The 12,652-nt window shown below is 37.4% G+C and overlaps 2 protein-coding genes across 3 annotated transcripts in view; both read left to right on the forward strand.

Moving 5' to 3' along the window:
• LOC127874276 (uncharacterized) overlaps positions 1-159 on the forward strand; it is a 3,820-nt gene extending 3,661 nt beyond the window's left edge. The window contains exon 4 of the mRNA XM_052418514.1: positions 1-159. This exon is cut by the window's left edge and continues 411 nt beyond it. The gene's annotated coding sequence lies outside the window, so the exon portion shown is untranslated.
• Positions 160-4,436: 4,277 nt separating this feature from the next.
• On the forward strand, positions 4,437-11,018 carry LOC127874275 (uncharacterized). 2 transcript variants are annotated; one of them, XM_052418513.1, is made up of 4 exons: positions 4,437-4,851; positions 5,544-5,729; positions 8,933-9,008; positions 9,824-11,018. In XM_052418513.1, the coding sequence occupies exons 1-4, from the start codon at positions 4,791-4,793 to the stop codon at positions 10,032-10,034; spliced, it is 534 nt and encodes a 177-aa protein (XP_052274473.1). In that variant the 5' UTR covers positions 4,437-4,790; the 3' UTR covers positions 10,035-11,018. The 2 variants fall into 2 exon arrangements, 1 of the variants encoding a protein (XP_052274473.1); XR_008046766.1 differs by lacking the exons at positions 4,437-4,851; positions 5,544-5,729 and adding an exon at positions 7,351-8,729.
• Positions 11,019-12,652: the final 1,634 nt, after the last annotated feature.

Here is a 12,652-nt window from a genome sequence, read left to right on the forward strand (position 1 = left end):
GCAAACAAAATAAAAAAAAAACACTACGTGCAATCTAGAGCTTTAAAGTTTTGCGTTTAACCACAACGAGTGAGACCATAATGATTTTTAGTCTCATTTGTAATATAACAACATGTGTAAAGATATTTACTTAAAATATATTACAATTGAAAGCAACAATTATTTCTTTTATACCTAAGCATAAAATATGACATTTCTGCAGTGAAATAACAGCAGTGAAAATAAACAAATTGTTATTTTTACCGGTGAAAATAACACATTTTAGGAACTTCTTTTTCTATTTTTAGATTATCATAGATAATTTTATATATATTTTCTATGATCACGAGTTAATTAAAATCGACATTCCACCGAATCCAACAAATTTTCTTTTTATTTTATGCTTTGTTAACGTTTATTTACATTGTAAAAGAGTTTAACCGAAGAATTTCGCTGGTATAATGACGTCATGTTGTGTTTTGAAATGTATTGAGGCACGTCACGAGAGAAATGGTAACTCTTCAGCGAAAGGGAAACAGCTGTTAATTATTTTCTTGAAAAGGGGGCATAAAAGAAACATACATTTTTTAATGTCAGTGTAAGATCGTTTGTTATTTCACTCGTGATCATAGAAAAATATATTTTCTACGATCATTCATGAAATAACAAACGATCTTACACTGACATGAACACATATCCGCTATTTAGACCATATTGTTTAATATTTTGATAACGACATATAAACATTATTAGTGTGATGCCTCGTCTGTTTACATATATTGTATTGTGTCATCCAGTTGTAAGTCCTTTTATTTATAGCGCTGTATTCCGCAGTATACAGTCTATTTTAGCTTCGCTCTGGGTAAACGGGCCTTAATGCATGTGCGCAATATATCGTAACAGATTAGCATGCGCAGTCCTCAAAGGCTTATCGGGGAAGATATTTTCCGCTTACTTTGGATTTACATTTAGAAAAGACCTCCTTTATTATAAGGAGGGGGCATAACTGGGATAGAAAATAACAATAAAGGAAAATGATTACACCCCTTTGATGGCTGGTGCATTGTTTCATTTGGTAAATATGTTGTATTGAAAGTTGTACATATCATGATACAGCCCCCACCCCAACCCAAAACGGAAGAAAAATGTTGTTTATGTTCACACTTTCCCTATTCCATCTTGAAACTTAATATGAAATCTTGAGACAGCACTTCTACACCAGTCAGGTGTTGCAAAGTTCCAATTTGAAAGTGAAAAACACATTTACATACCAAAAACTTGAAATAGCGAAACTAGTGATAATGCTGACATTTACTTTCCCCTCCAAGAACTTCCATATCCACCCCACACAACTCCCTACAATTCAGAGTGTCATTGGTGAATACGGCACCTCATAGAAATTGGCCATGGCAGAGTTACTATAACCGAGGCTGCACGGAAATCGGAAAAAAACAGGTATATACCAAATGCTAACGCGACACTGTTTTCTGTGTTTCCTTGAGCACCATCCGAGGTAGGAAATGTCTGGAAAACAATACATTGAAGGCCAGAAGTGGTATGGACAGACATGTGTTCAACAATACACTGAGTTATTTGAAGTATTAATGTGTAGATGTTGATGGACCGGCACTTGACATGTGCCTTACGTCGATGGCTCTCGAGTACCGCCACAAACCCTGGAATCACTTCATGGAAAACAAACTCTGCACAGAGAAAAGGCAAGTATTCAATGTGCTGTTGTCCTTCAAACACATACGATTGTGGCGTCTCCTCAGTGCAGCAGTAGTCTTGACATACCATTTGGACTATTTAAAAGAGTCACTAAGTCAGAACCCTCACATAACAATCGCTTGGCCTGCCTCGTCGTAGCAGTGATGAGATCATTTTGTACACACCGGTCTAACTGACCTGTGTACTAACGCGAAAGGAAATGTGGGTAGAACTCTATTTACGAGTGAAACATGAAAGCGAAAGTAGGTCAGGTAATCGTGCATCTGATAATCGCTATCAGTCTTAATAGAGATTCAAGATAACATTTAAACATAATTAAATAACATTTTTTTAAACAACATTCCGTTTTAAACACACAATAAAAATCGATTTTTCTTCCATTATTAACATTTTATTACTACGAAGAACTACTTTGGCGGAAGCATAATTCCCCAAACCAGGGGAATGTGATGCGTCTTAGTATAGAGGTGACAATAACGTCGTGACGTCACCATCTATGTATAGAATGAGGTTTCTCTACCACAAGGTGGCCATCGAGTTGTTTGCCTGCCTGGATGTGCAGTTCTATGCCCGAACCAAGAATTCTACATGAAATTTCATAAAGCTAAATCAGCAGATCAGTGACAACTACACTTCAGTCACAACATCTGAGTATCCTGTAGTGTCTGACATGCTTTTCGGAAGAGTGACTTATACACAGGAGGTCCTGAACTCCATGCCAAATGTGGCTGCTGTATACTTAAATGTGATTAAGAAGCTGATTGCTCTCATGCCGAAACCTGAAGACAGAGGAGTGGCTATGGGATTGACGAGGAGAGCACCCCAATTAACAATCCTGTCAATTAACAGGCAGCATTTTGAAGGAGAGGAAATATGTTAAGGTGGAGTACAGACTGAAGAAGCTAGGGACAGTGTACGCAGTCAGTCAATATTTTTACAACCAACCTAGGAGGTAGGATAAAGGTTTCAAGGTAGAAACCCAGGCAAAACGAGATGGTGAACTAAACTGGAGTGAACCCATGAAGGCAACATTCCAGAGTGGGACAGAGTAGAAACAGGAGTTGGCTCAAAGAAAGGAGAGGTCAAGACTAGATCTGCTTGACATACTGAAATCCGAATGTGGCTCCTTCACTTACAGTAAATAAGTTGAGAAGTTCATTGTGGAACAACGTCTGAATAATATTGTGAAGATGCAGAGAAAGTATCTCACTTCTGACTAAAGTTGATCCAATGTTCGCAACACAAGTGACATTGCTTAGTGGAAATAGGAGATGAAAACAGTACATGCTAGACGTGCTCTTATGGCGCACATAGGAAGAGTGCATGAACCGTATTAAAATTAAGAAATATGCAATGAAGTCTAGAAAGGCTAAGAAAAATGTGAATTACTGCTTCAGACTGAAATGTTTAAAAGTTGTAGTCCATGTCATCGTGACTCAATAAAACATATTTTATTGATTTGTATCTGAAATAAAAATATTTTCCAAAGATTTCCGAATAAGTATTTAAGTATTAGCAGTATGCACGAATAGTGAAAGCAGACCATGTATAAAGGCAAAAAATATTTTGGCAAACAGTAAGATGAACAATAAATGCCAATATTGGTGTTCATTCCTGTCATTTCTAAGGTGTGTGTGTGTGGCGGGGGGGGGATTTGCAAATTACAGAGTTACTTTAAGGAGGTGTAACATTAATTCCATTATAAGTGTTCAATAATTCCTAAATGAGTTTGAAAGCATTTAATGCATGAGCAGTATACAAGCAAATAGCTTATTAATACTAGGCCGATTTAGCAAGAAAACTTTGCTGTACCGTGTTTCAATTTTCAAGGGGTTGATGGGGGGGGGGTATTTTCAAAATACAGAGTTACGTTTGGTGTCAACCTTCTTGCATGAATAGTTTTAATCAAGTCCCATATGGGTGCATTGGAATGTTGATCGTGATGATTATATTCCCTCCCTATGTCTTTATATATATATATATATATATATATATATATATATATATATATATATATATATATATATATATATATATATATATATATATAAGCGGAATGTGTGGACCCAGATACGCCTTAGCGGACTGCACATTCTAAAATGCGATGACACTTTACGTATATGCGTTTAGCTCAGTTTTCACATAACGCGACTGAAATGCAAATGTGTCTGATATGCCATGCATTGTGACGTAAAGGACATGGAAACAGCTACAATGTAACAACGGCAACAGATCAGGTTTGGAAATGCTGTTTGTTTCCTTTGATGATTCGACAGTACAGTTCATACACCGATCACATGCAGAAAATCATATTCAATTTAATAAAGATTAATATTTCAAGTGAACTTCATTTAAATTTATACAACAATAAAGAATCACGTGTACATATGTGTTATCAAATAAATCTTGTATTACACAGCTAAAGAGGGGAAACATAACTATTTCATCCTTTGTATGTAATCGTTCCCGATAAACAATGAGATTCTCTCAAATGTATGAGTCATTCCGCCTTGCTGCAAAAACACGGTTTTCTTTAAAAAGAAACTTTCTTTTAACAAAATGTTTCATCAAAGGGGAAGATGACGTCCCTGATTAGCATTTGCAGACTTCACATGTTAACCTTGGACGACAATTTATGTACATACATTAAACCCCATTTTCCCAGAACGGCGAGGCTTAGATGTGAGATGCCTGACTATGCTTGAATTCGTGTTTGTTTCCAATGAGGGATGAAATCACAATGATTTATGAGAAGTCAATAGTGATTCGTAATGCTCTTTAGAAATAAGAATGCCACACTGATCATATTCGATTATAAACGCGTCTATCATTTCTAAATTTAGCATGACATGTTTATTGCATGCAAATGCACCGATCTGGTTAGCCAAACAGGTAGTTCTACCACATTCAAATTTATTGCTGCGTTTGTATTTGATTTTATTGTTTGACTTTAAGATCGTTGTTTCAACATAATCTGATAACTTTGTGTTCAACTTTAGAAGCATTTGTAAAAAGCTTGTGAGGTTGCTTATAAAAGGTTGCAGAGTAGAATAGAGATACAAGTAAATCCATCTACAAGAATGGGAGTAAGCTGTGCATTGAACTGGGGGTTTGTGTTGATATACGCGCTTCTTATATCCGGTAAATATATTAGTTAGTTGTTTAAACTTATCAACGACACATGGTACTGAATAATTCCTTTAAAATATTTAAGCATAAATAGGAATATGACTTCAAACAGTTCATCATAATTAAATAGTGTTTGCTTCCTTTCGCGTTCATACTAAAGTGTTTTCTTCAATTGCTTTCGTATCAAAATTAATGATTCCTTAATATTAATAAAAGCACCTACTTTAAATATTATCAAATCATTACAACTTATTGTGCAACAATACATTTGTTTAAATGAGTCTGATAAAAAATCTTGTTGCTTTATCTCTGTTTAACGCAAATAAATGCAAATGTGATGTTCCGGGTGCGTAGCAATAAAACAACGAGGGATTAAGCCATTTATATGATCGACAGCTATTGTTTTATTGGTTTATGTATTACGGGGCGCAATTTGTTTTCGATTCCAATCTAATCTGAAACAAATGATCTGATTTGTTGCATTTGTAATGATAACTGCTATATATTTTGTGGTGTCGCTAAAAATCCTGTGGGGTTGTATATTGGGTAGTTTAACAACCCTTGATTGTTCTTTATAAAAAAATCATCCATTTAGTAAAACTATGTAATGCAAGTTGTATGCAAGTCAAGCTACATAAATGGATTTCTTTCATATATATAATGTATTACACTTACAGTATATATTATTATATCATTTGTTGCAGTTTTCTTTTGTCAAAGCGTCTCAAGCCTTCGCTGTTACTCGTGCTTTGCAACTGGCGGCAAAAACAGATGCGAAGACTACAACACGTATAAGACCGCAATGAGCGGCAAGGGAGACCCGGAAATGAAAAAGAATTGTACGGATCCATTTGATAAAATATGCATCATAGAAACATTTGCAGTTCTGGGTAGGTCAATTGTTCCATATTCTTTCCTTGTACTTATATCTTATGCATATAGACAAAACGACCGGACAAACAGTCCGTTCGTAACAATTAGCTGTATACGATCGCCGATTTTAGCGCACTTAAATGCAATCGTGATATTGTAAATGCAATGTATTCCAATGTTGTTGTTGTTGGCGTCCGTTGGTCTCGATGGACAATTGACTTGTGTCCATTGGGGATGTCACATTTGGTTTCTTGTGCAGCGTTTATTGTGGCTTAAAAGATCCACTCTGGAGTGGCAGTCTCTGAAGCTCTTAACGCATATAAAGGCCGAGTCGGCTGCCGACCGAAGCAATTTTTCCCTTCTTATGTTGCGCCTGTCGTTGGCAAGCTGACGGATCCTCTCATCTCCCATCTGCTGTCCAGCTGCACAGCGCCTCTACAGTTGCATCGGTACTGAGCAAACAAGCGATCCCCAGGTCGCACTTTTTTATGTCCCTGTAGCGCAGATGTGGCCGACCTTTGGGGATTCGGCCGTTGTCCATTCGAAGCACATGGCCCATTCCTCTCAGACGACGCTGACAGAGAAGAGTGTCATTGCTAGGGATGGCTTACCTCTACAGCACATCGTTATTAGTCACAACTTCGCCCCATGAATTCCAAATTCGGAGGCAGCGCATTTTAAACGCGCTTAGTCTTTTCCCCTGGTGCCCGTACAAGGTAAGGATTAACTGGCATAAAGAAAAGTGCTTAGCTCGCAGGCCTCGAACACATCTATCTTAGTGTTTGTAGTCAGCATGCTGTTATTCCACACTCTCTTTGTACTATGACTTTTATATTGTCGTGGATCAGGCTCAGGGGTTCCGGTGGGCAGCCAATATTTGCCAGGACGGTTAAGAGTCCATCCCTGCTGACAAGGTGGAATGCTTTGGTCAGGTCTATGAGGACCAGAAGAGGGGCTTGTGTTGCTCTCTGCGCTTGATTTGCAAAAGTTTTCATAGAGATCATATCCGTGGTTGATCTCTCTTAGCGCAATCCGAAATCTTTTACAGTCTTTGCCTTCAATAATCAGGAGGGATATCCCTCTGTTATTGAAGCAGTCGCTTCTTCCGTCCATGTATTTGTCCAGGGTTATGATGTTTGAATCTCTCAGGTCCTGAGGTACCGCTCAATTTTCGCAGCACTGAGATATAAGGTTGTGCCGATGTTCAAGGAGCACTGTTGCCGCATTTAAGATCTTCTGGTTGTATACCACCTTTTCATGAGGGTTTTCGCTGAGGAAAGCTTTTTACGTTTTGGTACTTTTTGTTTCAAGTCAAGTTCCAGCATGAGGGTGACAGTTTTAATAGCAGCAAGGGCATAGTATTTGACCTGATTCTGCTTCGAGTATAGTTTGGAGAAGTGTTCCACCCACCGATCCACCTGCTTGTCCTTGTCATGGATGGTCTCGCCAGTGGCCGACTTCAGTGGAGCAGTGGTCGTCATGGCAAGGCAAATTGCTTTCTTGATGTCATCATACATGCCCTTAATGTTTCAAGTATCGGCGTATAGCTGGATTCTCTCCTTGCTAGTCTCTGAACTGCACTCATGGCATACATGTACGCCTGCATGTTCCTATGGGTAGGTGAGTGCATGTATTACAGGTGGGTTTTGCCGCGTTTTTTTCTATGGCTGGAGTGATTGTGGAGGAGTAGGACTGAAATCAATAACTGTCTAAGTCTGCCCTTTTCCAAAGACTTCCATGGCAGTGTTGTGTACTGTCCCTCTGATGTGATTTCATCGCTCTTTGGCTGTGTCATCAGGAGGTTCTATGCGTAAAGCTCTTAACGGGCTAGGGTATAATGCACCACCTAGGGAAGGCGGTCATGCTCACATCAACACGAAGTACTCACTCAGCCCTAGAGCGATGAACCTTCTTGGGCTGAAGCAGCATCTTGCAACAAATCAGGGAGTGATTGTTGTCGCAGTCAGCACTGCAAAAGGTGTGGCAAAGGAGGATACATTTCAATGCAGATCGGTAATGATCAGGTCGGGCTGAAGCCATGGTTTGGATCGAGGTTTTCTCAAAGATACTTTATGCCGTGGTTTGGTCTGAAAGAAGGAGTTGGTGATATTGAGGCCATGGTATGAGCATAACTCCAGAAGGCGCTGGCCATTTTCATTCATCTTTCCAAATGCGAATTTTCCAAGACATGTGGACCACGAGTTGTGGTCGGCGCCAATTCTGGCATTGAAGTCACCCAGCAGTACCAGGTGCTCTTCTTTGGGAATCCTGTTGATAAGCGAGTCTTGCTGGCTGTAGAACTCGTCCTTTGAATCCTTGGTGGAACTGAGTGATGTTGAATAACCACTGATCAGGTTGGCTGGTCCAGAGGTGATGTGGAGGCGGAGTGATAACATTCTTATTGTTCCTTGGTGGCATCATCCCCAGCAGAGGACTTCGGACAGGAAAACCAAAAGACATACGCTCTGTTGTCCTCAGCACTCTTTCCTTGCCAAAAGAAGGAAACGTATTTTCCTCTAAGGGTTCCATAATTAACAAGCTGTAGTTTGTACATGTTTCTTTGTCTTGCATTATGTTTGTTTTAAACATCAACGCAGTTTTGTGTGTCTTTAACAGTGATTCTGGAAGAAAAGTATTAGCTTTATGCTGGTTGTCCGACTGTCATATACATTTTCAAACAAGTGCAAATACATGTTTTGTTTCACAAGCAAATCATTTACTGATAATAAAAACTACCTGGACATGCTTATGATTATTAACGTAGATGGATAGGAGTTTATTAGGTAAATATGATGGAGTAATGAATATACACGTTTAAACTCCTTTTAAGTCGATATTTATTTCACTGATAGCGAATTCAGAAAAAAACAACTGATAACGAATGATCAATATTTGTAAGTTTTATGGCTTCATAGATCAATTTCTTTCTCGACATATTTAATAGCACCTCAATGGTATGATTCATTTATCCACTTATAAGAAATGCTCACGTCCAAATGAGTGGACTTGTCTTACAGGTAAGCCCATACCGTATTTTGTTTAATACGAACACTATATGCAATGTGTTACAATAGCATTTTGCACATAAATTTTCCTTTCGTTTAAAATAAGTGAATTTATTATCATTATAATATGCATAAAAACGTATTAAATATAAGAGATCACGTACTTTGTAAGAAGCATTTCCATGATGTATGTTTTAAACCCTTTTTGTCGGCAGGAGCAACAGTATCTCACATTAGAGACTGCAGTAATGACGCAAATTTTTCCTTCTCGTCGAATCTACAGAATATAAGGTAAATACAAACCTCCATCGTCGCCATTTCGAGTGCATGATTTAGCCTGTCGTTTAATAACTGTGTATGATATTATATTTTAGTCGCGCTATGAGAAAATAGGGTTTAATGCATGTGCGTAAAGTGTCGTCCCAGATTAGCTTGTGCAGTCCGAAAAGGCTAATCAGCGACGACACTTTCCAACTAAACTGGATTTTCGTCAAGAAGAGTCCGTCTTGAAACAAAAATTTCAATAAAAGCGGAAAGTGTCGTCCCTGATTAGCCTGTGTGCACTGCACAAGCTAATCTGGGACGACACCTAACTCACAAGCATTAACCCCCCTTTTCACAGCGCTTGGCTCATTTAGTTGTATCACAAAGTATAAGGCACCACATGGATTACTTGGAGTGTTTTTTTTGTACAGACTGTGTAATCGTCACAGGTCAACAAATTGGATGGGGCTATTGTGTACCCTACTTAAATGTAAATCAATCATTGGTTATTTCATTTCTTGATTTACACGTATTAATTGATATGTTCTCAATGTGTATAGTTTTCCAGTAGAAGTCGATTTCATAATGAATTGAGTAAAGGTGTGTTAAGCTTTTGGACAAACCATCTGAAACAAACAGAAAAGTGGATTAATTGAGCATTGGTCTGGAAAAACTGGGCTTAATGCATGTACGCAAAGTGTCGTCCTTGATTATACTTTGTGCACTGTACAGGCTAATCTGGGTCGATATGTAACGCATATGCATGTAAGCCATGTTTTCACAGACAAAGGTTAAATTGATACTGGTTAAGGGTTTATCGGTTTTCACGTTGTTAATTACAGGGGTGCATACTATCGTCTCTACAACCTTGACCCCACCAAGAACGAGACGGCATGTGAATGGGACGGTCAACACCTCGTATGCCTCACGAAATGTGTCAGTGACTTTTGTAACGGCCCGATTCTGGCTGAAGTTAACAAAGCTTGTGCTGCGCAGGCGATAACAATGATCACACTTATGTCTTTTATTTGCTTTGCATTTTCGTGGTGTTAGCTTGATTCGTTTTTCATTGCGTTGTAAAAAGTATACGTGGCTAAAATATCACTGCGAATAATCAAATAGTATCAAACGAAAAAAAATCTCAAATTGATTCATCGGCTAATAGTATTTTTAACAAATTGGTTATTTGCACATTTATTTAACATGCTTAGGGCACGTGAAATTAATAAGTAATACAGATTTTCGTCGGATATGCAGCAAATGGAAATCGTAAACTGAAATTACACTATTTGTATTGAAATAGCGCCCCCAGTGTCCACTGTGCCATCCACCCTTTTTTTCGTCGAAGAGTAGTTGTTATATTATGACGCAGATTGTCTTTGTGAAACAGGTTTATAGTACGATGAGAATATTATTTTTTTTAATGATCGACCTGTCATTATTGCCTTTTTATTAAATTAATCTGTATTTTGTTGATTCATTTGCTAAGCGGCCTATGCTTCTGACTATGAAATGGCGCCAAAATGATTTCCGAGTATGAACAAATAGGCAATAAGATTGGTGGTATTGAGCAAAAAGCGAATTACTTAGTTCAAATATTACTTATCCTTTAAACTTCTCTTCTTTTTTAATGCATATGAGTGAAATTAGCGAAATGTTTTCTACATGTATTGTTTTGCTATCTGATTTAAATGTAATGCTATGATGTTAATGTTTCCTAGCAATATAATGTTTTGCGAATTACTCGGGGACAATTCTGAGGTTATGAGCTCCATTGAACCGGTTGAAAACCTCTATGCTTTGCTATGACGGTTCAAAGGCGTTGACGTTAGTTTTATTCATGTATGTGTCTCGTTTCGTGAGTGTGTGTGTGTGTGCGTGTTTGATGCTTTTGTTCTTCTGTAGACTGTTTGCCATTCGGCCACTTAATACAGGATTTCCGATGTGTCTTAAGCTCTCTGGAGCCGATGTTTCAGTTTGTTTATATTTGATTGCGTACCTGTTAAAAGCTAAACAAATAAAAGTTCGTGTTGTGTGTTTCTTGAGTTATGTTTTGTCAGATGTGCTGTAAATATTAGGACAAACTGTTGCACCCCTCGCATTCATCAACGCGCCATAGAGATCTGTAATCGATGAATATGTCATGTTTACTAATTTCTCAATATATACACGAATGATAATTCATTGTGAAGCATTCATGTTCACACCATACTTACACATTTTTACAATCAAATCACGTTGATTTGAGCCAAAAGAGATGTGTTGAACAGTAAACGCGCAGCTGATAAGTCGGAAACTTATTTAATAAACAAGTGTAGTCACCACAAACGGATATTTAAATAATGGACTTGTCCAGTTATATTGTATAACACATGTCATATAAATTCTATGCTATAACATAAGCAACAACATGACATGTAAGTGAACAAAATACGTATATGCCAAGTTCACATGAAAGTAATCGTTACCTTGTAAGTTTATTAACATTGTATGGCAATAAATGTTGGCCATTTTTTTAAGTGAACACTTGCTTTAGAACCGCAATATACCCAGTACAACATATGCCTTCAATTCGTCATTATCGCAAAAGAATCCAATCGTAAACTCATACAATGAAACATGTCTAAACCGAACCCTATGAAAAGCGAATACCTTAAAAACCGAATGGCCGAGTCGGTGCGGATTGTTTGCACTCTTATTGTATGAATTAAAAACTTATAAATCCAAGCACCGCAGCCCGACCACTTTTATCAGAAAGTCGAAACTTTTCACGCCTTAATTACCTGAATAAATCGAACAAAGTTTTTTTTTGAGATACGTTACACAATTCATCACACAGGACTGTATCGTCATTTTGATAAAAATTACGATAGGGTAGTTCGATTGACGATCCGATGGTTAGTGGTTTTGGTAATTTTAAACATGCGAACAATATATATTTAGGTTGTGTATTATTTTAACTATAACAATGTTTTGTATATAATTCATATTATTGATATATATTACAAAAGAATGCTAGTTGTAAGACATAGTCTTGTTAGTTGTTATACATTGTAAAACCTATTATTGTTAGTTATTACTCAATTTATGTCTATAAAACCACTACATATGAATACGTTATTTATTAAATGTGTGTGATAAACATGTTTGTTTTACAATTTAATATCAGTTTATGTAATGCCATGTATATATACAGAAGTTTTATTATTGAATACACGAACTAGCTAATTTATAATTTAGGAATGTTTCTTATAAACACACGTGGGTTATTTTATTAATTTTGGAAATAATAATTGAAAAGTGCATAGTAATACATGTTTATCGACGACATGCTATCTTCTCTGCAATCCGAATAATCGACCCGATTCCAACGCTGATCGGTCTAGACAGGTTTCAAAGTACTTTAATAAAAATACCGTGTACACGTCCATGAAAGGCCTTATGAAAAGCTAGGACATGGACTTACAATGCGTTAGCAATCATGTGGTTTAGCTGAGATTTTCATATTACACTGTTATGCGTTTTCAACATCAACATCAAAATCAAGACAGTGTTGTTGCCCTTTGTACCACTAAACTTCAACCCTGCATACATCTTCGTGCACTAGTATTGGAGAACACTAGTTACACGAGGCTTGTAAAAAAACAAGGAAGTGGCTGCTATTGATTTAA

Source organism: Dreissena polymorpha, chromosome 3 (assembly GCF_020536995.1).
Source record: "Dreissena polymorpha isolate Duluth1 chromosome 3, UMN_Dpol_1.0, whole genome shotgun sequence".
Taxonomy (NCBI): Eukaryota; Metazoa; Mollusca; class Bivalvia; order Myida; family Dreissenidae; genus Dreissena; species Dreissena polymorpha.